General features: G+C 39.0%; 3 protein-coding genes across 4 annotated transcripts; 1 reads left to right on the forward strand and 2 right to left on the reverse strand.

Moving 5' to 3' along the window:
• Positions 1–543: 543 nt before the first annotated feature.
• ube2al (ubiquitin conjugating enzyme E2 A, like) lies at positions 544–7,637 on the forward strand. The gene is made up of 6 exons (XM_041807871.1): positions 544–722; positions 3,145–3,225; positions 3,345–3,370; positions 3,761–3,850; positions 3,936–4,024; positions 6,831–7,637. The coding sequence occupies exons 1-6, from the start codon at positions 679–681 to the stop codon at positions 6,957–6,959; spliced, it is 459 nt and encodes a 152-aa protein (XP_041663805.1). The 5' UTR covers positions 544–678; the 3' UTR covers positions 6,960–7,637.
• Positions 7,638–9,947: 2,310 nt separating this feature from the next.
• On the reverse strand, positions 9,948–15,395 carry ing1 (inhibitor of growth family, member 1). Its single transcript, XM_041806492.1, has 4 exons — positions 15,271–15,395; positions 13,956–14,135; positions 11,624–11,772; positions 9,948–10,900 (listed from the first exon to the last, which is right to left on the reverse strand). Exons 2-4 carry the CDS (start codon positions 14,092–14,094, stop codon positions 10,265–10,267), a joined length of 924 nt encoding a protein of 307 aa, XP_041662426.1. The 5' UTR covers positions 14,095–14,135; positions 15,271–15,395; the 3' UTR covers positions 9,948–10,264.
• A 1,267-nt stretch (positions 15,396–16,662) lies between these two features.
• Positions 16,663–22,545, reverse strand: naxd (NAD(P)HX dehydratase). 2 transcript variants are annotated; one of them, XM_041806256.1, is made up of 11 exons: positions 21,648–22,545; positions 21,119–21,553; positions 20,720–20,870; positions 20,594–20,639; positions 20,410–20,498; positions 19,287–19,395; positions 18,784–18,834; positions 18,600–18,704; positions 18,392–18,512; positions 18,113–18,236; positions 16,663–17,864 (listed from the first exon to the last, which is right to left on the reverse strand). In XM_041806256.1, the coding sequence occupies exons 1-11, from the start codon at positions 22,159–22,161 to the stop codon at positions 17,714–17,716; spliced, it is 1,896 nt and encodes a 631-aa protein (XP_041662190.1). In that variant the 5' UTR covers positions 22,162–22,545; the 3' UTR covers positions 16,663–17,713. The 2 variants fall into 2 exon arrangements, with proteins under 2 accessions (XP_041662190.1, XP_041662191.1); XM_041806257.1 differs by lacking the exon at positions 21,119–21,553 and having other exon boundaries at positions 16,665–17,864; positions 21,648–22,543.
• Positions 22,546–23,670: the final 1,125 nt, after the last annotated feature.

The raw sequence follows: 23,670 nt of genomic DNA on the forward strand, positions 1-23,670 counted from the left end.
TGTTTCCTTTAAGTTTATTCTGTAGATGTATTGGGATCCCACCTCATAACAAATACCGCGTTTTAATGCGTCAATTTGCGTTAAGGACCTTATAATATGGATCCAGGTATTGGTTGGCCATGTTTATCCACAGTTTCACTAAATGGAGCAGACGAGGCGGCCCCAGTCTACCCTCACGTGTATGGGCACAGTTTCAGTGGTGCTCAACAGTCACCTGTCACAAGAAGCGACCTTCATGTGCAATGCACAAACACTACGTCACTTTGAACACGCCCCGTGAGGAAGACGTCTTTGACGGCAATAGGGGAGAAAAACTTTTTTCGTTAAATAAACCGTCGTGTTGGTGCACATAAGGTGTCGATCATACGTACAGATTATTATTTTTTAAGATTTATTTAATAACTTTTAATATCTGGGTTAAAGGTTTGGTTTCTAGAAATTCTCTTGAGGTAATAACTATAAATTGTCCCCCGCTGTATGCCTGACTTGGTATCGTCCTGTAAACCTAGCTGGGCTAACCAGAGACTCAGGATTATCGAGAGAACGACAGGAGGCGGAGGGCATCCGTGACCAGAGTAACTGTGACGGTGTCAAATAACCATTTAACTCAGCATAACATTTTTATTCGACTCCCGTCAACCCAACTGTGTTTTCAGTACGTCTTCTGCTAGTTAAATCATGTCAACCCCGGCCAGAAGAAGACTTATGAGAGATTTTAAACGGTGAGTTGATGGTCAAAAATTTTGCCGATGCCGATTCTATGATTTGTCAAAAAACAGCTAACATTAGCTTAGCTCTCGTCGACTTGGCGGAGCTAAACAGTGATTTTTAATCAACTGTAAATGGATTAGTTAGCCTATGTCCACAGTAATACACACAACTAACTAGGTATTTAGTCTCTACCGACTTGAAACATTACACTTTATGTTTATTTAGGGAGAGTTTTACCAGTAGCTAGAAGCTAACTCAACTAGCTGATACGTGCTAACAAGCTAGTCGACTTGGGTTACTGTAGTAGTGTGGGTTGTTAGCTAACTCGTAAATACCCACATTAAGGGGCCAGTTTGGCGTGTGTTATTCTTGGGTAAATTTCATTAATTCAGTGTACCAGACGAAAGTGGTCAGGGGATTTAAGCCTGTTATTTATTTAAACCTAATTGGCATCCCACAATGCAGGCTGCTCACCAACATCAGCTATCTTAGATGTGGTACACTGTCAACGAATAAACGGTCTTGTAATTTCAAGTTTTATAAGTGTTGAATAATTAGGAACTGATAAGTTGAATGCGGGGGAAAAGCTTTATTAATGAAGCATTTTGTCAATATATTATTATCAACGTTAGACCAGCATTAAGTCTTAGCAGGTTGTCAAAATCTTACCATACTAGCAAGCTGTAAGATGCACTGTGCAAGAAAAGACAGTAGAGAAATGACACGATTTATAATTGTAAGCTAGCTCATGCACATTGTGTGAATGGTACGGATACTGTACGTTGTCATCGTTTTGTACCTGGTGCCTAATTATACAATTAGCTAGTGTGCTGAAGTTGACCTGCTATTTTTGGTCATTAAAACCAGAAGGCCTTCAATTTGGGGAAAGTTTTTTTTGTTGTTGCTGTTGTATTGTTTGACCTTTACTATTATATTCGTTTTAAATTCTGGTATTTTGACACTCTTAATGTCCTTAAATTCATTCTCTATCTACAGAAAATTAGGGCGTAATGGTCTTGATCTTCGATTGGTCCAATGATTTTTGCCCTTGAATCTGGAGCAAGATCTCCATGCAAATATTACAAACATCCACTCGTCAGTTCAAGATAACCTAGCTACTTAAGAGTACTATTGCACGTTTTGTTCTCATTTTATACCCTACTAGCTCCAGAGCCCTTACTTACACAGAAGAGATACTTTTTATCAGTCTTTAGAGTTCTTCTACACCTTTTCATAATGTGGACCTGCAAGGACCTTGAAAGTTTTCAGGTACTGGGAGTGGCTAGGTAGGTGCAGCTACATACAGCACCTGAGGGTTATAAGTTGTGTGTGGATTTATATTAGATTTTTGATTGATTCTGAGTTCATGATAAACATTTCTATATTAAAACCCTTATCAAACTTTTAATATAGACTTTTGTCTAAAATATTTAAAAATACCTTGACCAAATGTGTCAACAGGTATGTTAGAGTAATAGATGAACATTATGTACCTTTTTAGTTTTCTATTGTTGCTCAGTATCGTCAGTGATGATATATCCCTCAGAAAAAATATTGTTATAGTTAAGAAAGCTGCTCCTATAAACCTTAAAACTGTAAGTTTCCCTCTTAAATTATTTAAAGTTGACTCAGACTTTAAGGAGTAACAATACCAGGGTTTCTGTTAGCTGCTCAGGTAAATATTAAGTTGTTATGACATTAATGCTTAACACAGCCAATGAACCTTTAGTGTGAGGAAAAGCTGTTTTAACAGAATAAAAATAATTGACAACGTGCATTTTTCTTTTCCATGGTTTGATTGGTTTTTAGAGACTGTTAATCTTATGATAGCTATTTGTCAAAGTTGATGATGACTGTTGTGCAATTTTTGATTGCAGACTTCAACAGGGGTAGATGTTTGGAATGCACGATATTGGATCTTTGCAAATATCAGATATGACAATAATTACAATTAAATGTTTAGTTGATATCAATACTGATATTTAAATGTAGTTCAGACTTAAAATGTAGGTCATTAAAACCCAATTTAAAGTTTGAGCATGAACATATTAAGAAATTTCCATCCTGAACATGCACTTTTAGGTGTAAGGAATGATGATGAATAAAGAAAAAGACTTAAGATGATGGTCTGTTTGTCCAGCCTGAAATTCCACAAACTTGTTTGTGCTGCCAAAATTTATAGCTGACACAGGCTGATTTTTAAAGTCAAATTATAGGTTGTAAGCATTCCTAGAGATATCCATATGGTGTAAGAAAGTGGAAAGAAGTTAAAATATATATTCAATAGAATGAAGCCTACTTAATCTAGTCATGAGTGCAGAGTACCAAGCAGCAGCCATGATAGGGGGGTCAAGTTAATCTGACATTTTAGTGTTGAAAGAAACAGCTGGGTTTAGAAATACATGTAAATTTTTCTGCTTTTCTGCCATAAAGGCTACAAGAGGACCCTCCAGCTGGTGTCAGTGGTGCCCCATCTGAAAACAACATCATGGTGTGGAATGCAGTGATATTTGGGTATGATATTGAAACTGTGATGTTTACATTTCTTCCTAGTTTCAGATGTCTTAATTTTTTTGTTGTAGGGAAGAATTGCTGACAAAAAAATAACGTTTTTTTCCCCTCTTACCTTACAGCCCTGAAGGAACTCCTTTTGAAGATGGTAAGTAGTTCAATATGTCTAATTTCTAAGTTCATGTAGTAAAATGAATTGTCTCTAGTTTGCATAGAACACACACAGTGATAAATCATCATAACTTCAGGCTAAACACACACTACAACTCGTTTTTTGAGCTTACACAAAATGCTTTGTTATACTGTATTTTATCAAGGATGTTTTGCATATCATCTAAAGTACTGATGATTTCTCAGAAGTGTGGCTTCATACCATCCTGTTGAAATCCTGTTCTTTTCACCTTTAAAGATACTTCCAGTCTCTCTTTACCTGCTGATGTGGGTAGTTTTTTATTCTCATGTTAGGACTTATAGTAAATGTTTATCATCACAAACACGTTCAGTTTAGGTGTCTTATTCCCTGTTTCTCTTTTCCCAGGTACATTTAAACTCATTGTAGAGTTCACAGAAGAATACCCCAACAAACCCCCCACAGTACGATTTGTGTCAAAGATGTTTCATCCAAATGGTAAGATTTTTTTTCTTATTACCTTTGTGGTACACTGAAAAGCTCTTGTTTGGGGGTAGCATTTTAATTGTGCTTCTACCCACAGTCTATGCAGATGGCAGTATATGTTTGGACATCCTACAGAACCGTTGGAGTCCCACTTATGATGTGTCCTCTATCCTTACGTCTATCCAGGTAAGAATTTAACTACATCACATGAAAGAAAGTAATGCAGGCCAGCTGCTGAAGACAGTCACTGCCATTTTTTCATACAATAGTTTTTATTCCATTTATTTGTATTTCAATTAATATGTGGCATGTTGATTAGAAGTCTGCTTCAGAGGTATAAGCTCTACTGTCTGCTGTCATTTTAACTCTGTATATACAGAACACCAGGCTGAGGTGACTGAAAATCCCAGTAATGCTTTACTCAATATCAGCACCAGTGGAACGAGCCCCCCCAGACTACATGATCAAAACCAATTACTGTTTTATTATTCGTGAACAAAAGATAGAGAAGTTACAAATTCAGGAATATCTTAATCTGCTCATAAAAAATATACATAAAAATATCAATTTTACATCAGTGAGGGCCTGTGTCCACAGCTGTATATTTTAGCGCTGGCAAAAAACTAGCAAAAACGCCCTAGGCATGGTCTGTATTTGTTGCGCTCTCTGTTGATAACACATCAATGTCACTTCTAAATCACTTGCCAAATGAAAGAAAGAAGGGGCGTGACTTCTGGCGATGGCTGAAAAGAAACTTGGATTTTTGTCAAGGGTAGTTTTCAGGTCTGCAGCTTCTGCCTGTGCCAGGACAGTATTCCTTTACATATTAATGTTTTCTGTGAGGTATTTACTGGAATTACAGAAATATGAAGCACAGCTATTTTTCAAGTGTTACAGATTACACCAAGGAAAGTGGAATTCATTTTTTTGCCACATAACAACAATGAACACGGGTGAGAAGTGCTCTGAAAATTAGTGTATAGGTGTTGCCGGCACTGAAAAAGCTGGCCACATGCTTTGTGTTATTAATTGTAAAAATACTGAAGCAAAGTTAATGCAAGAATTTCTATGAACCAGTCAGTATAGCTGGCTTTCCTCTAGAATACCAGCCAGATATGCACATGACATACTTTTTATCTGCAGGGCTTTAAAAAGTATTAAAAGTTAATAAATCAATTTAGCAAAAATTATGCCTCTTGAAAAGTATTAAAACATCTCCAATACAAGACTATAATGTCTTTAATTTTTGTTTTTGTTTTTTTTTTTCCAAACCTAAATGTAAGCTGTTCTACTTTTTAACTTTAACTGCAGTGTAGGTACTTTCAGATTGTGGTTTAACTACTTTTAGGTTGATTAAGTAAAAAAGACAATCCATTCAGCTGCCTTATGGCATCAATTTTTTTCTCATAGTCTAATCTCAAAATTCTTCAAGAAAGCCCAATTTACATTCTACAGTAGGAAATACTTTCGACATTTTCTTTCCTTTATTGTCATATTTTTTGTCTTAGTGTTGTCACAGACATATGAACAAACACAGCTGTGTTGTTAATATGTTGGGTTAAAAACTGACAATGCGATAGTCTTAAAACGTATGAAGAGGGTCTTGAAAAAGTTCTTCCACAGTATTAAATTTAGTGTCTAATTTTTGTATAACCTGTAATAATCATACATTGCTAATTACCTGAATTTAACATCAATAAAACACAAGAAACACTGATCAAGCATCATGTCTGCTTCAGAGTTGGGTCTGGACCACATATATTTTTGTCTTAACCTGACCCGAGTCCAAGAAACAGAGCCTGACAACAAACCCATAGCTGTCATAAACCCGTTACAACCGACTTGTTTACATAGATTACACCCAAACCAGTCTATCAAATGACTTAGTTAAGTCATTATTTTAATTATCTGTATGACTGTATGCAGTCAGTTGCACCATATATGCCTGTGTAAAAAAAAAAAAAAAAAGAGGCACTTAGCTACACATTAGCGCTCAGTTAGCCTCTTATCATATTAGCTACAACCATAACCCAGCAGTTCACAACAGCCAAATAACATCATCCACAAAAAACACCAACAAACTGTCACAATGAATAGCTAACCAACTGTCTGTTCATGTTTAGACACCACATTAAAACTCAGCCTTTCAAAATAAATTTGTTTTACCCTTGATGTCTGTCTAATGTTAGTCCACTTATGAACTCAAGTGTAACCACTGTTAATTTAAAACTACAAAATCCAACCATTGTGGTTCATTTGGAATTGTCAAAAGTAAAAGAAAAGCATCCATTATTGATTGTTCAGTGCTGTTGTCATCTTGTTTTGGTGTTTCCTGCAGCTGAAGTAACATTCGCTGCTGCTGATTGCTGGAGTAGCCAGAGATCCCTGAGCATGCACACCCAGCTTTGGGTTTGGAAGATCAGAGTTGTCCATAGGTAGACTTGCCCAAGTCCACAGCAACTGTCTAACAAAGTCTCGGCCTCACCCCAGCTGCTGCTGCATAAGTGTTACTATCACTAAGCAGTCTGCAGTCGTGCTGTTTTGGCTTCGTTTTCCTACATCGATGACTAAATCAAAATCTTCCCATATGGTTTATTTTCTGGCATAGTTTTGTTTAGTTTAAGACTTCCTGAAGATATAGTTTGTTTGACATAGTCCATCTTGATTGCTTGAACATTCATAGCCTGAACCTTAACATTACCAGGGCTGTGTTGAGGTTTATTTTTAGGATCATATCAATCACTTTGACCTTACAATGACTTGAACTGTTGCATTGTCAGAGCCAGAATGGCACCTTGTTTTGTCCAACACACACTCCCAAAAATCGAACACATTCAATAACAATCATCGAATACTAGAGATGAATAATTACCATGAAAAACTTTGAAGCAGACTTTTGGAAATTTTTTTTGTCATAAAAATGTTGCATGTCTGTGTTTCATGTATTTCAATGAAATATTCTCACCATGAGCATTGTGGTTCTTTCCTCCAGTCCCTGCTTGATGAGCCAAACCCCAACAGTCCAGCCAACAGTCAGGCAGCTCAGCTGTACCAGGAGAACAAGCGGGAGTATGAGAAGCGTGTGTCGGCCATCGTAGAACAAAGCTGGAGAGACAGTTGACCTGACAGTCCTGGTAGCTGCTCTCTCCATTGTTAAGCTGTGTGTGCTGCAAGTTTTAGTGGAGTACCTCTTAATTTTTGGGCCCCCCCCCACCTTTTTTTGATTTTAAGCTTTTATGCACTTTACCTCCAACTTCCCTTCATAGAATGTTTTTCATTTTGGCCATCAAGAGGGATTTATTTTTTCTATACTTCCCCCCTTTTTCCATGTCAGGGGAAATGTGCTGAATCTTGCCTTGTTGTTTTGTCAGTATGGACTTGTGGGCCATTACCCAAAAATTCTGGTGTGTTCAAACTTGCTGTAATATCTCCCCATGACTAATTATGTGAAAGAGGGTTTATCAGTTAAGTCATGGCTCCTCTTCTGTTGTGTTCCCTATCCTCTGTCAGTTTGTTCCCACGAGGTGGTTTGACTGGGCTCTCGATTGTCCCACCTTTCTTGTGGAGAACGAGCAGCCCCAAGCATCATGGACTTTAATTCAAATCAGACATCTTTACACCGTGTCTCTTGCTGTGTTGTGAACTCTGTTACATGCATGACAGAAAGAGTGTATTCACGTTCCTGTTCAGTACTCATGTATATAAAGAAAACCTGCAACTGAATTTATGTACAGATTTTGCACTGGTTGTCTCCCATGTCATTTTTTTCAGCACTTGTAAATAAAAAAAGGCAAAGTCACCCTGAGGTGGGAAGTTTGTTATTGTAACTGTATGGTTATTAAGTACTTCAGAAAAAAACAAACCAGGTGTTAGTAATTGTGCTGCAAGGATTTTTGTATGGAAACAAAGAGGAGGCATCATGGTAACGTGTAACAGAAGTTTTTTTCTGATTCTTGGGGGGAATTGTGGACAGGTCAGGGGCACATATTTTTGCAAGAAAAGCCTTTAAAAGTGTGTTTTGCACAATAGTTGACCTTTAAAGGGAGACATCTTGGTTACAGCTAAAACCAAAAATCCACCATCTCAAAATACTAGAATACTGTGGAAAGGTCCAATTTTCAAATGTTTCCTGAGCCTTCAATCTCTTACTCTGGTTGAGTACACTCAACCAGAATCCTGGGGAAGACTGCTGACTTGACAGATGTCCAAAAGACAATCTCTGACACCTTCCACAAGGAGGGTAAGCCACAGAATGTTATTGCTGAAAGAGATGGCTGTCAGAGGCTGTGAAAGCATATTCATGTAAAGTTGACTGGAAGAGAAGTACGGTATGAAGAGGTGCACAAGCAACAGGAATGAGCTCAGCCTTCAGAGGACTGTCAAACAAAGCAGATTGAAGAACTCAGGGGAGCTTCTCAAGGAGTGGACTGACACTGGAGTCAGAGAATTAAGAGAAACCATTCATAAACGGGTCCAGGAAATGGGCTACAAGTGTTGCCCTTAGTGTCAAGCCACTCCTGAACAGCAGACAATATGGACTAAGGAGAAAAAGAACTGGACTGTTGCTCGGTGGTCTGACTCCTATTTTTTAGATTAAACTAAATCTTTGCATTGTATTTGGAAGATGAGAGACAGCAGACTCAATAGTACCAATAAGCTGGAGGCTGCCATCAGAGCTTCATAACTCCCCAGCAGAGCCACAGACTGATTGGCTCCATGCCTCATCACCTAATTAGATGCAGTAATTTGTTAAAAAGGAGCTCCAACGAGGCACTGAGTGCAAAAATGAGCATGATCATCCAGAAGGTCAACATTGCTGTACTATAAATCATTTTTGTGTCTGATGTTTTGTGTTATATTTTGAGATGCTGGATTTTTCATTTTTGTGAGCTGTAATGCTGTAATCATCAAGATTTTAAGAAGTCTTGAAATAATTCACTTTGTCATGAGGAATCTAGAATATACAGAAGTTTCGCATCCTGAATTAAATCATAGCAAACAAGACTTTTTTTCATTATATTCTAATTGTTTTAGATGAACCTGTACACGGGTACTGAAAAAAATCGTAGCACGTTTAAGAGGCTGTTTTGCATGGATATGACTATGGCATGCCTCAGTCTTTTGACTTGATCTTAGGAGTACCTTGGGCAAAAAAAAGTTTTAAAGACACTGGATTATACAAATGCCTGGGGATCAATAAGTGTGTGAAGGCCTAGATTACTTCACTGTTATGATTAATTTTGACAATGCATACATACATTTTCCATGTGGGTCTGTCCTGAGGAAAGAGGGATTTTTTTTTTTTTAAACAAGTAGAGGGGCTTAATGGAGAATATGCTTGCTGTCTACAGTCTCCACCAACATATCCATTCTTAAATTAACATTCATATAGAGGGGAAGTATGGAAGCCATAAGTGGGCATTTTATTTGCTCCATTTCCCACAACTCCTAGTTGCTCTTTGAGATTTTGACACATGTAATAGGTCAGACCATGACATGCATAAAATAGGCTTAAATTAATTCGTTAAGTTAAGCCTGTTTCAATGTTTGTTTTGTGCTTTAGAAACTCTGGGAATACAAAATAAGTATGGATCTGAAGATGCCAGAGATTGATTTGAGGAAAAACTGAGTCTACTTAAGGCATCCAGGGGGCAGACCTTTTTCTAAACACAAATGATTGATGTTTTAAAATTTGATATTTGATTTTTGTTTTTCTCAAAGATAAAGTCATATAAATGCAAATTATAAATATACAGAGATCCAGAAGGCAAGCATGTCCATCAAATGAGATTCAGACTTTGAGGATTATTGCTTGCGTTGTGTAACTCACACTGCTGCAGCCTAATACTAGCTCTTCCTGAACTGATGCAGTCATGTCATGGGAGGACTTTGTGCCCCATTACATACACCAAAATCACTAGAAGAGGTGACTCATCAAGGCCAATATTTACAAAGAGAGCAATTGGGCCAGTGGCTATCTGAGTACTGAGTATGAACCTGGCCTTATAACCTACATTACTGGGTTTGTAACACCTGGATATAGAGGACAGGTTGTGAACAGTTAATCCTCTCTCACTTGACCCTTTATGCTTCAATAATGAAATACATATTTGTTAAGAAATGTTTATTTGCTAATCGAGCACAGTTAGAGTTGGTTGTTGTTGCATGCATGATGTAAAACAAAGGGGATGTAAGGGCAGGGCAGCTGGTTACATGCAGGTTGTATTTTTCGGTGTTCATTTGTTACAAATAATCCACACCAGGAAGGAGCAATCTTGTTTCTCAGATATGCAGCAGTTACAAAAATAACTATTTACAAGATCCCTCTCATCAATTCAGTTTGCGTTTAGACACACGGACAGTGAATAAAACATCGCCAGGACAAAATGAATATTTAGGCAATAGTGTTCATGAAAACAGACGGAGCTACCTGTTGTATGCTCGCTCCTTCTTGGCTCTCTCTAAAGCCTTGTCCATAGTCTTCTCATTCTCTCCCCTACACTTAGGGCAGTACCATTTCCCCTTAGGCTTATGATGGAGCCCGACACAAGAGAAATGAAACCACTCAATGGGACATTCGTCGTTATCGCAGCCGATCATCTCTCCATACGACACCTGCTCACACAGGCAGTATGTCGGCTCATCTGGGTCGATGGGCAGGTCTGGAGGAGACACTTCTCTCTCAGACTTCCCTTTTGAGCGTTTCTTCTTCTTTGAGGACGTTTTGGCCCTCTTTTCCCGTGATGCCCCGACTCCAACATCCTCGACGTGCTCCAGACCACCGTAACTTTCTCGATTTTCTCCATTTTTTTGACGGCGTGAGCGTTTGCCTCCGGCCTTTTCTCCGCCGCCTGAGCTTGGGGTGACCTCTTCACGCTTCTTGTCGTGGTGGCTGGTTTTGCCTGGAGTGATAGTGGCTGCTGCTGCAGATGACATCATGGGGGCTGCGGTGGTTGTCATAGATGTTGCTGTGGGAATGTGACTCTCAGGGACTTCTTGAGAGGAGAGGAGAAGCTCAGAATGCCAGTCGATTTGTCGTGTTCGGTTCTCTACCATCTCCACCTGAAACAAAGAGCGTATGAAAAGTCACTGCAAAGCACTGCCTGCTAATGTCTGAGGCACATGAGCAAGACTGAGAGCTTATGAAAGAAAACAAATGAAAAGAGTTAAACTTTTTCAGTTTGGTCTTAAAAATCTTAGATCTATCATAAAATTAGCTTTTGAGCAGTTTTTTCAGATTAATTTAACTGACTGAAAAAATAAAGCAAAGGCAGGCCTTTATCCAAGTGTTTTGTTATATCAAGAATTTTGATTAGATCCCAAGACACAAGTAAGTAGGTCTTGCCATGTCTTTGGGTGATTAAAAACCAAAGGTTAATGTTTAAAAATATCCATTGTATACACCTGTTATACAAGAGGTGCATCGTCTTTCATTAGAGACATACCACATACAAGTTGAAAAAGAAAGGTTAAATATGGTGTTATGTTACTGGTAACCCTTCAGCGTGGAAATATCATAAGAGGATTTATTGTTAACTGATGGCATCCAATAACAGGATTTCCTGGTACTGATTCAAATTCAGTCAAACTCTGTATGAAACAGAAAACCTTATACAAGTACATGAGGGCTTTTTAGCAGGCTTAGAGAGCCTTTTACCACACGTTTTACTTATTTAGGTTATATTTCTGTAGTAAATGTTCCCTAAAAGCATTCCACTTCACAGTTACACACAGTACAACTAAGAAATCTGGTAATGAGCACAATCGGTGCACTTTTTTTCCTACCATTTGACCAGCAATCTGGATCTTCTCATCTCCGAGCTCTTGACTGCGAATCAGCGCTCTCTGAATGGACAACTGAAGCTTTCGCCTCTGAAGTGTGTCAGATTCTCTGCGATATCGTTCATAGCAGTCATCAAGCTCCTTCAGGACGTCTGTCAAAGAAAGGTCATACAGTACGAAACCATCCATGAGTGGGAAAAAACTGAAAAAGTCTACGTACAGTGCATTCAGAAAGTATTCAGACCCTCCTCACCTTTTTCAATTTTTTATGTTGCAGCCTGATAGTACAGTAGAAAAATATCATTTTTATTCCCATTAACCTGTACTCAGTACTTCATCACAACAGAGCGAAAACAGAATTTTAAAAAAACTGCAAATGTATTAAAAAATTAAAAAACTGATATATCACATCAGCATAAGTATTCAGACCCATGGATGGGAGAGTCCAAAGTTGTAACGGCTGTTTGACTTTCTATTGAACCATATGACCAAAATAACACAGAGATTTAAGTAACTTGATTTGACCAGCTGTATTCAGAGTTAATGTTGTTTTTTAACACAGTATAAAAAATGAACGCAATCCGGTCTCCCTCCCATACCTGCAAATAATGCCTTATGCCTTTGCCAATAAAAGTGTGATTGTCCAACCAAGGACATTCTGGTCAAATGAGAGCTCATCAACAAACTGACTGACTGGAAGGTATTAGCCCTAGAATACAACACCTTATAGTGCAAATTACAGTAACGCAAATCCTGCATACAATTCAGAGATTGCTAACTAAAGCTACAACAAACTGTATGCACACAATATGTGAGATCCTCCCAAAAACCTTCACAAATCTGCTCAGAAAACAAAATTAGTACAATGCAGGCATTTCACTTGACAGTCAATATGTAATGGTGATTACTGTCAAGTTACAATGCACCGTCAAAAAAGGGGTGCTAAGAACTAACACCTCTACATACAATGCTGTGAAAAAGTACTTGCCCCCTTCCTGATGTATTTTGCAAATTTGTCATACTCAAGTGTTTCAGATCATCAAAAAATGTCAAAGAACAATAACCTGAGTGAGTACAAATACAGGTTTTAAATAATGATTTCATTTATAAAGGGAAAAAAAAGCCATCAAACCTACCTGGCCCTATATGTACACGTAACTGCCCACAAACCAAATAACTGGTTGCACACCTTTGACGGCAACAACTGCAAGCAAGCATTTGCAATAACTGCCAGTTAGATTTTCACATCCCAGAAGAGGAATTTTGGCCCACTCTTCTTTGCAGAATTGTTTTAATTCAACCACATTCAAGGGTTTTTGAGCATGAGCGGCCTGTTGAAGGTCACACCACTCCAGAATGACATTTTATTTGTTTCAAGACATTCAGAAGTGGACTTTCTGAAGTGTTCTGGATCACTGTCCTGCTGCATAAACAAGTGGGCTTGAGTTTGAAGTCACAAACTGGTGGATGAGTACAGAATTTTATTCCATTAATTAAGGCAAGTCATCCAGGTCGTCCATCACACTATCACCACCATGTTTGACTGCTGGCGTGATATTCTTTTTTAATGAAATTTCCATATTTCTCACTGGCGAATCCATCTTGTAAAGCTCCCATCTGAACCATTTGGGCCTGGTTAGAAAGTGACAGGACCAATCAGCGACCGGGGCAGTACTTTCGGGCGCTGAGAAGCCATGACGTAAGCAAGCAGCTACAAGAGGCCGGTGCAATTATGGCAGAGGACATCAGCGTGGATGCTGCTCAAGTCCGTTTTATCAGAACTTGACATTTTTTAGTTAAAAGAGGAACAAAGAATAGCTTTGAGTTGTTTTCTTTTCAAAAGTGTACTGACAGGTCTATAGTCGCCATGGTCCGCGTTATGTGGTTCTTTCTGCAGTCTATGGGCGCACCTCGGTAGTGGCTATGTCACGCGTTTTGTTGCTCTGATTGGCCCGTAAAGATGTGACAGACAGAACGTTCATCCAATCGCCCTCCAAGGTTTTTTTTTCAAAGCCTCTGCCCTTTCCCAAATGCTGTGTATGAGAGGTTTTCCAGATGGAAACAAATCCATCTGGCGTGCCAGGTTAGGTCTGGATGGCTTTTCCCCTAAATAAATAAAGTAATTTTTTACAAGCAGAATTTTGTATTTACTCAGGTTATCTTTGTCAAATATCATAATTATTTTGATGATCTGAACCATTTAAGCTTGACATATAGGAAAAAAAGGAAAGAAATCAGCCAGGTGGCAAATACTTCACTTGAATATTTTACTCTTATTTACTACAGACAGATGTGGATCTGGCACTTCACTGTTAATCATGTCCAGTTTCCTTACCTTGATACCTGGCATCAATTTCCTTCATGAGAGACACACTCCTCTGCAAATCAAAAGGCAAAGACTCCACCAGGTCCAAATACTCCTCAACATAATTCACAACAACATGGCTGGGGTCGCCATTGGTCGGGTTCAACATTGTGGATCCCTCTCTGCCCTTGGATATTTTGGCACCTGCACCTGTAAACAATAAATCATCACTAGCTTAATCCATGCTGTTGCAGAGCTCAAAATAAATCATCTGGTATCATTTAAGATACATTTGATAAAAGTGGATGTCATCTGGATACTAAACTACACGTACCCCACTCTGTTTTCATTTGCATTGTGTCTTGTGTTGAAATGCAAAAACAGATGCAAGTCAGAAAGGGTGAAGGGGGACTGGTCTGGAGTCAGCCACCCTGGTAATCGCTACGTGTGCTTAGAATCTACCTACAGAGCTAACAATATTAGACTAATAAGAAAAACACCGCGAAAGGGGGATTTAGGTAAAAGAGTACACGACTGGCAGATATCAGAATACATAAAGGGGTTATAAGGTACTGATTTTAAGATGAGGTCTCCTCCGACAACAAAGCTAGCTTAACATAAAGTGAATGTGAGCTAGCTAGTTTTCCCGGTTAACTGACGTCAACGTTTGGAAAGTGTATACCATATAGAAATAAAAGAATCACCCAAACACAATTACAGTGTTGACTTCTTAAAGGCGTAACCTTATTTGCCATCAATCAGGCAAAGGCTCTAGCACTTAACGTTAATGTTAGTAATTATAAAGAAAACTACGTTACAGCTAACGTATCCTAGTCGCGATTTTACGCCCAACGTCAAGTAACGTTAACCAACGTTAACCGATGCTCTCAGCTTTGCAAGTTTGGGAATTTTCTTTAACGGAGAGATAACATTACATAACATGATATGCTTTGTCCGATGACATGAACCAGCCTCAACCCAACTGGTAAGGCTAATGGGTAAGGCAAAGATGTCACATTGTGACAAAAACAAAGATTAACGGACCTTCCACACAAGGAAACAAGCGCTTCATTCACACACTACGCTATCCCTATAACATACTAATCAATAAGTTACCAAAACAGTACAGTCAAAACGATTACTGGGCTACGAGCAACCATTTTGCCACTTTTAAGTGGTTAATAATTTTGCTCAAATGTAACTGTTAGCCCAGTTAGCTTCTGTTAGCTCTTCAAACGTAACGCTACTAATGTGGCACGGCATTCATCACTGCAAATTCAAACATTTAACGAAATGTCACACAACTTATCAAGTTAGCAGCAAAGATGTTTGTAGAAGAACTTACCTGTATGGATAGTATGCGGGTTTTCTGTGGAAACGTTGCCCACACCGTGATGCTGCCCTTGCTGTCGTGGCTAACGCTAGGTCGTGTGTGGAGTTGACGACCGCCGCATTGTATGGAAGGTTAAACGTGCCAGTATTCACCTCAGATTTGACGCAGTCTTATAGAAGTACACATTCAACGGTTTTGTTGTTAACAGTTAAATCCTCATCACAGTAAATAGTAAAGTTTCTATCCACGCCACAACGCAGGTATTTTGGCTCATAGAGGGGCACAACTACTATCATATCAACATACTATTAGCATAGTAATAGATACACCATATGGCAGGTTCAGCATGCCAGAATTCACCACTCTTTGCAACAAGTTTACTTTATGTTCTCATCTGGAAAATACAGTGTGCAATACAAAATTACAAAGTCTGAAATACTTTTACAAAACTTTACAAATTAAAGTGTTTGCACACTGCAACAAAAGTAGACCAAATTTGGCCCCCTGATCATCCGGCAGGAGGTAACAGAACACAACTAAAGATCTTCATGTTGTCTAGAATGAGCATAAAAACGCTGGAGTCAATCAGATGAAGTACCTAGAAGATTTTTGTGATATAGACCCTTTGAATCAGTCAAAATGTGCATTTAAAGGAATTAAAATGAAAATGGTGGAGTTGCTGTTTGGATTTCAGCATTGCTCCAGGAGGCTTCTTTTGTATGGCTAGTATACTAGAAGTATATGCCCACCAATCTTGATAATCCTAGGTTTAACCTGCTGCAAGGGTTGATGTTTTGAAAGAATGTAGGGGGTGCCACTGACCTGTTAGGCCATGCCCACTCAAGAAAATCATATGGGTTGTAAAAGTTACGGATCATGTGTGGGTAATTTAGTGATTGTACAATGCTGTTAAGCCCATAAATTAAGTACTTCCTCATTTTTTAATACAATTTTACAGTTTTTTGTAGGTTCTGATATAATACACGTGCTTACCAAATTTCAAAATTCAAGGCTGAATGTGCCAGCAGATTTTTTTAAAAATATCATAGGTCACTACTAAGCCACTTAGAACTTAGCCACTACAGGATGTTTCACATCATATTTATGGCAGATTTTGTCAAATCTGAAAAAAGCTTGTGTCTGTGCCATTTTGAGATATCAAAGTTTGACGAGTTGCCATGGCTACACCCTTTTAGTTTTGTACACAAGCAGGGGAACTTTTTTTTCGCTAATGCCTCTTCTAGCACAAAACTGTTTTCATCTTTTATCTCTTTTCTTGTTTCTCACATGAAAGATGGAGAAGGAGGGTTGGGGGGGGGGGGGGTCTGGTACTTGAAGGAATTGTGGACAGGCCAGGGTACATATTTTTGATAGAAAAGACTAAAAAAGATTTTTGCATAATATTTCCCCTTTAAGCACATCATGGTAATATTACCTGTTTCATGGCTAATAATTCTTCGCATATATATCCAGATGGGAAATCATACAGGTTATGAATATTGTCTGCAATACCTTCAAATTTGTTGAAATCAGAGAAAAATAAACAAAAAACAGTACTTCTTGCTGCCAGTGGGAGGCGCTGTGATTTAGAGAAAAATGTTGCAAGGGTCATTTGATCTAGCATGCAATTCCAATTAAAAAAAAAATTTAGTGAAGATATGACATGAAGTTGAGGTATAGAAGTTTGAGTTTTTAAAGCCTGAGCGCAGTTTTAAAATCTTTATTTGCAGCGATGCCACAACCTTGCCCTTCAAAGAAAATTCTCAGATGTTACATACTGACATGCTAATATAGATTAAAGTTATGTCTGACAGGTTTTAGGCAATTTTCTGTGTTGTGGCAAAACACTGAAATTTGTCTTCCACTTATGACAACTAAGGCACATTTCTGTGCTGTAGACTGCTATAAAGAAGTCATTCAAGAAGTAACTTGTACATAGTCTTATTTATTACATAACTGAAACAAGTTTCTCATTGATCCATTTTCCTAGTATCTCAGTCTCTTTGGTAGGCTGGGGAAAAATGCTACCTCCATCATAAACGGCAATCTAGTTCATGTTGGAATGGGGTGCGTTTGTGTAGATAAGTCAGTGCGTTTTGTTTTTCAGGGCTGCACAAAAATCCTCAATTGGTATAAGTCCCTGGAGGCTTTAAATATATCTGCAACAGTATTTTCAGTCAATATGACAGGTTAATACGATAACATTTTAATCATGTTTTTGTACATTAGCCTTTTTAGATAATCACTGCCCTTCACCATACACCACCATTAAGCTGTGGGCAGTTTGCACTTAAAAATGTGATAAAAAAGTTAAATAAAGCATGTGATCCAGGTCACCCAAGATGAAGTGCTTTTCTTTAAATTTTTCTAGTGTTCATTTTGAAAGGCATCAAATTGCAGAACTTAAGTGCAAGTCTAACTTTTTAAAACAACACTTGAATAAATGTTCCATTTTTCAACTTTCGAATAGTTTTTTGAAGGCTGAGCCGATCTCCTGGATCATGTCCGATGTGGTGGTGGACCTGCCATGTCGCTGGAATGCCTGACTGTTGCACTGTCTTGTTAGAGAACAGGCCCCGAATGCTGCAACCAGTGATGGGTTTACACTGAGAGCAATTAAAAAAGATAGATTAGAAAACAGACAGACATTATAACATTATACTTTAAAGGCTAACTGATACAGTAGTACAATAGTTCTCAAATGGTGTGGCAATGCACACTGGTGTGCCTTAGGTACAAATTACTCCTTACACCTCTCATATTTAGGAAATGTCGCATATTATACTAAGTTAATGTTTCAAGTAAAAATAAACTGATTTGTCTGTAAAATACATCTTTCTCTAAATGCCTTCACCTTCTGAACATTCCAGCTGCAGAGGCAGCATAAGCCCAGTGTGCAAAAACTCCCATAGATCCGGACAGAAGATCCCCCTGCCCACCACATCTTCTCCCACTGCCCATGACACTGCATGAGATAACTGAAAACAAGAAGCTTTATTAAGTAACTGTCAAAATCAATAAAAGAGAAAGAGCACCAAAGTTTCTCAGACACCAGAAAAGAGGGAAAGGTGAAACACTGGCTGAAAAAGCTTTGTAAATATTGTTTTATACTGCATATGAGCTTGATACAAACCTTTACTGCCATCTGTAATGAGATCATGTTCTCCTTTTAGCACCACAGTCAAGTTCCCCATGGCTGCACTGAGCTGCAGGACGCTGCGCTGGTGATCACTGCTGTCCATAGGCTCATGGTGCTGAGATGACAACACACACTAACATTCATACTTCTGCGTTATATACCATCAGTTTTATGACTGACTTGACTCTGCAGTAAGACCCACCAGTGCCTCATACAGTCGTGTAAACTCCATGAAGTTAGGTGTCAGGATTCCCTTTTGGTACCCTTGGATAACAGATGGTTGCTGTGTAATTAGCCATAATCCATCCTGATGAAAGCAAACAAACACATATTTAGAGACTAAATATCTTTGCAAATCTGTGCAACAGCTGAAAATTTAAACTTACAGCATCAATGACTATAGGGATGTCCCTTGGTTTAGACTTCTCTATCACCTCCTGAGAGAAGAAGGGAAAAGCATCATTAGAAGTTAAATTTCAAACAAAAGACACCACAATGTTAGTACTTATTCTCTTTAAGGTAAACAAAATAAAAACTTTTCCCTCATGCCAAAATATTTCAAGGGGGTAAAGCTGCAACTCCACAGCTGAAATACCATATTTAGTAAAAAGGTGTTCTACTTTTGAATGGTCTTCTTTAACCCTTAAAGGACTGAGCCTTAAAGAAAGCATGAGTGAAATGAAGTTTTAATCGCCGTTATGAGATTCTTATCCATTCTGTGGTATTCAAACAAGTCATGTGTTCTCATAAAAGCTCATTTGTTACAGTCTTCTGTGCAGCCAAAATTCTTAAGTTTTATTTTAAATAAAAGTTAAAAATCTGACTTTGTGGTTATGAAAGATCAGTTGAGTAAGAAACAAAAAGGAGTGACTGAATGTATTCCACATACCTTTACAGTGTTCAGTAGCAAGTCTTCTCTACCCAGTCCTGGTCCCACCACAAGGCCGTGGAGTCTTGGGAGCCATTTTTCAATCTCCTCCACTGCATTAGGACTGTCCCTTGATAAAAACAAAGACATATGTGTTTGACTGCACAAATAACGAGGTCAGACACTTGTGTTGATATTTAACAAAACAGAGAGCAAGAAAAACTCAGAAGCACACTCTTTAAGAGAATTAAACTGTAGTTTAATTCCTGATTACAGCTTGATGCTTTAACACAGTTAAGTTTGCATTGGAAGGGATAACTTGTTTTTTTATTTTTGTTTCTCTCCTTGCTGACCAACTTCTCCTGTCACTGTACTTACTATTCACAGGTCAAGTACCTCATACAACTCTGCATTAATAAAACCAAACTATCATTTTAAGGTCCACACAAGCAAGCCATAAATAAAAGCATTTTAATTGTTTATGATGCAATTCAAATGTATCAGGGAGTACCTTGGCGTTTTCATTGCTTTCTATGACTGCACATATCCCAGTAAAAAAACACTTCAATAATAAACTTTTTTTTTTGTCCAGATGGTGTTCCTTCCCATAGTTTTTGGATTTCCAAAAATCAATGCTACCTTCTATGTTGAACAAGAGCATTACCTAGAATTTTTTTACAAAAACAAACTTTGTTAGCTATTTTGAGCTGCAGCTAATGAAGTCGAATGAATCTTTCCTACATTCAATGCAACATTATAGGGAATAAAGTATTCCAATGCCTGACTATTAGACTGAAATGGACTTTTATGACAATGTAGGGGTATTTGTGGTAAGTACATGGTGTTTTGCTAATTTAATTTCAATTTTTCAATGTGTTTTGCATTTTAATGCCTTATTTTGCTTAATAATGCCTTAATGCTGCTATTCTTAAACTGTGTAAGGCCCTTTGAGTTGCTCTATAGCTGAATGGTGCTGGTCTGTAAATAGACTTTTATCGATTAAACATAGCAATGACACATATTTCTCCCTTATAAATGATCAGACTATTGTTGGTGATGGAAATATTGCAAAATTACGATGTCCTATCAAAATTACAGAAGAACTATCAATAAAAATTTCTGGTCTAAGTAGGAGGTTACTTACAGAACAGGATGAACGATGAGCTCTGGGCTGTATGATTTGATCACAGTTGCAGCATCTTTTGTGCAGAATACATGGGACAAGTCGGCACCCTGGAGACAAAAAACAAAAAAACAACACAAAAATGGTGCTTTTTAGACTGATGTCACAGTTCATCTGTCAGAGCTTGACCACAGTTTTTGCTTACCGCTTTCAGTGCTGAGATGGCAGCAAAATATGGAGCTCCTGTGTAGCTTTAGAGGGAGATTAAAAGAATTAGGGCAGATTTTCCATAGACAGAAAGCTATTGTGCAGGACAAATCATGAATCATACTCTTGACATCCTCCAATGATTCCAATCCGTCCATCTTGTCCCTTGTGCTTTTTCAATGTCAGCGGAGGAACTATGCTCTTTACAAGTGAGAGAAAGTCATCGTCCATGCCTCTGTGTGATGTAGAGCTCAGACTGTAGTAGCGATCTAACACTGAAGAAATAAGCAAAGTGACAAATTTAAAAGGAGGGATAATTGTTCAGCCTTAGTCCACTTTTTTTTTTTTAGCTTACATGGAAAAAATATTTTACAAGTGCATAAAAAACATAGATGTGACTGTACTGTGGATGGAAACACATTGCAAAAACCCTCTCACTAAAGAAAAACACTTTGGAGCAACAGCCTGTTTAGTCTTCATACATTTCACTTGCAGACTTCACATTTCACACCGACTCTACTACCTAAAACCTGAGGCTCTAGATGACTTTGCTGCGTAAAACACTCTCTTTGAGGTGAAGGGTGCTTGAGATGACTAGACTGGCCACGTGTACATGAAGGGGAGGCACTGGAGAACACAGGCGGGCGGGCCGGGGGAGTTGTTTTGGAGGGAGTTGCAGCAGAGTTCGGTCTTGCAGAGGAGATGCTGGAGAACATCTGACCAAGCATCTGCAGCATCTGGATTTCCCTTGTGTGCTCAACCTCCCTGCGACGGTCTTCGGCCTGCAGGCGCTGCTCCTCCATGCGGTAGAAGTTGTCTTCAGCTTGGGCACTCTGCTCCAGGAACTGCTCCATCAGCTTCTCCATGGGGAAGTTTGAGCGCCGCTTTCTTGGCCGTTTGGGTGCTCTGGCTGATGAGTTACTGGCTGACAGATTGTTTTGTGGTCTTGCTGTAGGGACTGAGGTTGAGAGAAGTACAGATATTTTGTGATGCACCTTCCAGCAGATACAGTGAGATCATTAAACAGTTATAAAGCAAAATGAAGAACTTACTGTTGTCACCCACTGTGACTTTAAGTGGAACAGAGATGGGAACAGTTGGGTATTCCAGTTTCACTTCTGTCTCAGCAGGATAAGGATACTCCCCTGTGCTCTCTGAATATCCATCCTGAGCATCCTCTCCATCCTCCTCCAGGCCATCCCCGGCCTCCTCTCCTCCCGCCCCGTTGTCTATTAACTCCTGAGGGTCAAGGGCCGGCCGGTTGCTTAAAATCCTCTCCATGATTTCATAGAACTTACAAATCTTATGATACTGACCGTTGTTCCGCAGATTTCCCTCCTTTGCTAATAAATACTGCCTCTTGAGGCTTTTGATCCGCACCCTGCATTGTTCGGGCGTGCGTTCAAAGCCCATCACGCCCAGCCTCCGGGCGACGTCGCGGTACACGAAGCTGTTTCGGAAGTTTCCATCCAGAGCCGTCTGGATGTCCTGCTCCCCCCAGATGTTCAACAAGGTCTTGGTCTCTATGTCCGACCACAAGAAGCCCCGTGTTGTGTTTGCTTGCATAGTGAATCCACGCAGGCTCGCTCACGTTGTAGCCTCCACCACAGAGAGCTGAACAGAGATGTTGACACTGCGGATTATGATGGACGTCTGCTCTGGGTCTGTGCTCCGAGCTACATCAAAGCCGCAGGGCGCCGTTTTAGCAAACAGCGTCAACAACGACAACTTGCCATGAAGGTACCTCAGCAGGACTTGCAGGGGTAATAACTACTGTTTTAAATTAGGGAATCATCCTAACAGCTTAAAAATATTACTATTTGTATGCTAGCTAGAGCCTAGCCGTCTGTAGTTATCCTGTCGCGTCGTTAGCCAAGTGCGTAGCTGCATTTTGACATAAACTGACTGGAGATCAGTGCCGCGAGCCTCTCTCAAGGCCCTGACCGTTATGAGGGGGAATTTAAAAACTGACCTCTGATCAGTCCTCTGAGGTTAACTTCACCTCTCCCCGCCTGCTCCTCCGCCCATTGTTGTCTGCGGGGTCCTAGAGCCCCTGTTTACACAACCTGCCAGCTAATGATGGGCAGTCTGGCTCTTTAAAGTGATCAGATCTTTTGGCTATAAGAACCAGCTCTTTTAGCTACTCAGTAGCTCTTCATTTGATACCAGCTTGGCTTTTAACAAATCAGCCTAATGGACTGTTACATCTGAATGCAGCTGACTTAAATTATTTGTTCTTACATAACCCTACCATAATGCGGGCTAACACTCTTTCTCTTAGGGCAGTGTTTGGTAGGCCTTAGAAATATTAGTCCTGGTGTTTGGTTAGCCTATAAGTTATTGTTACACTTTTGAGTAATATTACAAATATGTACTGACATTGTTATAAAAAAAGATTTCCCCCTTTTTTGTTAATTATATAAAAAATAAAAGGGGGTAAAGGAAGCCATCTCTCAAACAGGAGCCAGTTTGATGGTTTAATGAGTTACTGTGTTAACAGGCACGTTCAGCTGAATGCATTGGTTATTATAGTTAAAAAGGGTGGTTCTCAACAGGTGGGTCAGGTCCCAAAAGTGCATCGCAAAGCTCTTTTCAGTGGGCCATAAAAGTGTACCAGGAAAAAATATGTGAAAAAAGTCTGTAGCCCTGAGAGGACACTTCATGCATTAATTTTTAAAGTTTTCAGATAATGACAAACACATATAAGTATTTGTTTCAAAATTAGTACTTAATAGGGCTGTCAAGATTAATTGAGTCATTAGTGGTTAATCAAGGTCCACAATTAGTACAATTTTTTTTTAAATCACAATCAATCTCATGCTTTATTGTCCCTTCAACACACTTTGGTTAAGCCACAACAGCATCTCCCTGCATCCACAGTGATGTAAAATAATTACACCATTGCTCCTTTATGTCTCATTTCACGTCAAAAAAATTCTCAGACACTTTAGTGGACAAGTAAAAACATGTCTAAACTTTTTGCTAACAAACATTTACCTTTTTGCTGTTCATGTATTTCCTTTAAGATCCATAAAAAGCTCCCTTTTCTGTGGTAAAGTTCATGTTAAAATCTCC

This window comes from Cheilinus undulatus, linkage group 15 (assembly GCF_018320785.1).
Source record: "Cheilinus undulatus linkage group 15, ASM1832078v1, whole genome shotgun sequence".
Taxonomy (NCBI): domain Eukaryota; kingdom Metazoa; phylum Chordata; class Actinopteri; order Labriformes; family Labridae; genus Cheilinus; species Cheilinus undulatus.

Coding starts and splice junctions, on each gene's coding strand:
- ube2al (XM_041807871.1), top strand. CDS start 679: ATGTCAACCCCGGCCAGAAGAAGACTTATGAGAGATTTTAAACG. Junction 723..3,144: donor CTTATGAGAGATTTTAAACG/GTGAGTTGATGG, acceptor TCTGCCATAAAG/GCTACAAGAGGACCCTCCAG. Junction 3,371..3,760: donor AGGAACTCCTTTTGAAGATG/GTAAGTAGTTCA, acceptor CTCTTTTCCCAG/GTACATTTAAACTCATTGTA.
- naxd (XM_041806256.1), bottom strand. CDS start 22,161: ATGCAAGCAAACACAACACGGGGCTTCTTGTGGTCGGACATAGAGACC. Junction 20,499..20,593: donor CCATCTCAGCACTGAAAGCG/GTAAGCAAAAAC, acceptor TTTTGTCTCCAG/GGTGCCGACTTGTCCCATGT. Junction 18,237..18,391: donor CATTACAGATGGCAGTAAAG/GTTTGTATCAAG, acceptor TCTTGTTTTCAG/TTATCTCATGCAGTGTCATG.
- ing1 (XM_041806492.1), bottom strand. CDS start 14,094: ATGTTGAACCCGACCAATGGCGACCCCAGCCATGTTGTTGTGAATTAT. Junction 11,773..13,955: donor AATTGATGCCAGGTATCAAG/GTAAGGAAACTG, acceptor TTTCTTTGACAG/ACGTCCTGAAGGAGCTTGAT. Junction 10,901..11,623: donor TCCAGATTGCTGGTCAAATG/GTAGGAAAAAAA, acceptor TCTTTGTTTCAG/GTGGAGATGGTAGAGAACCG.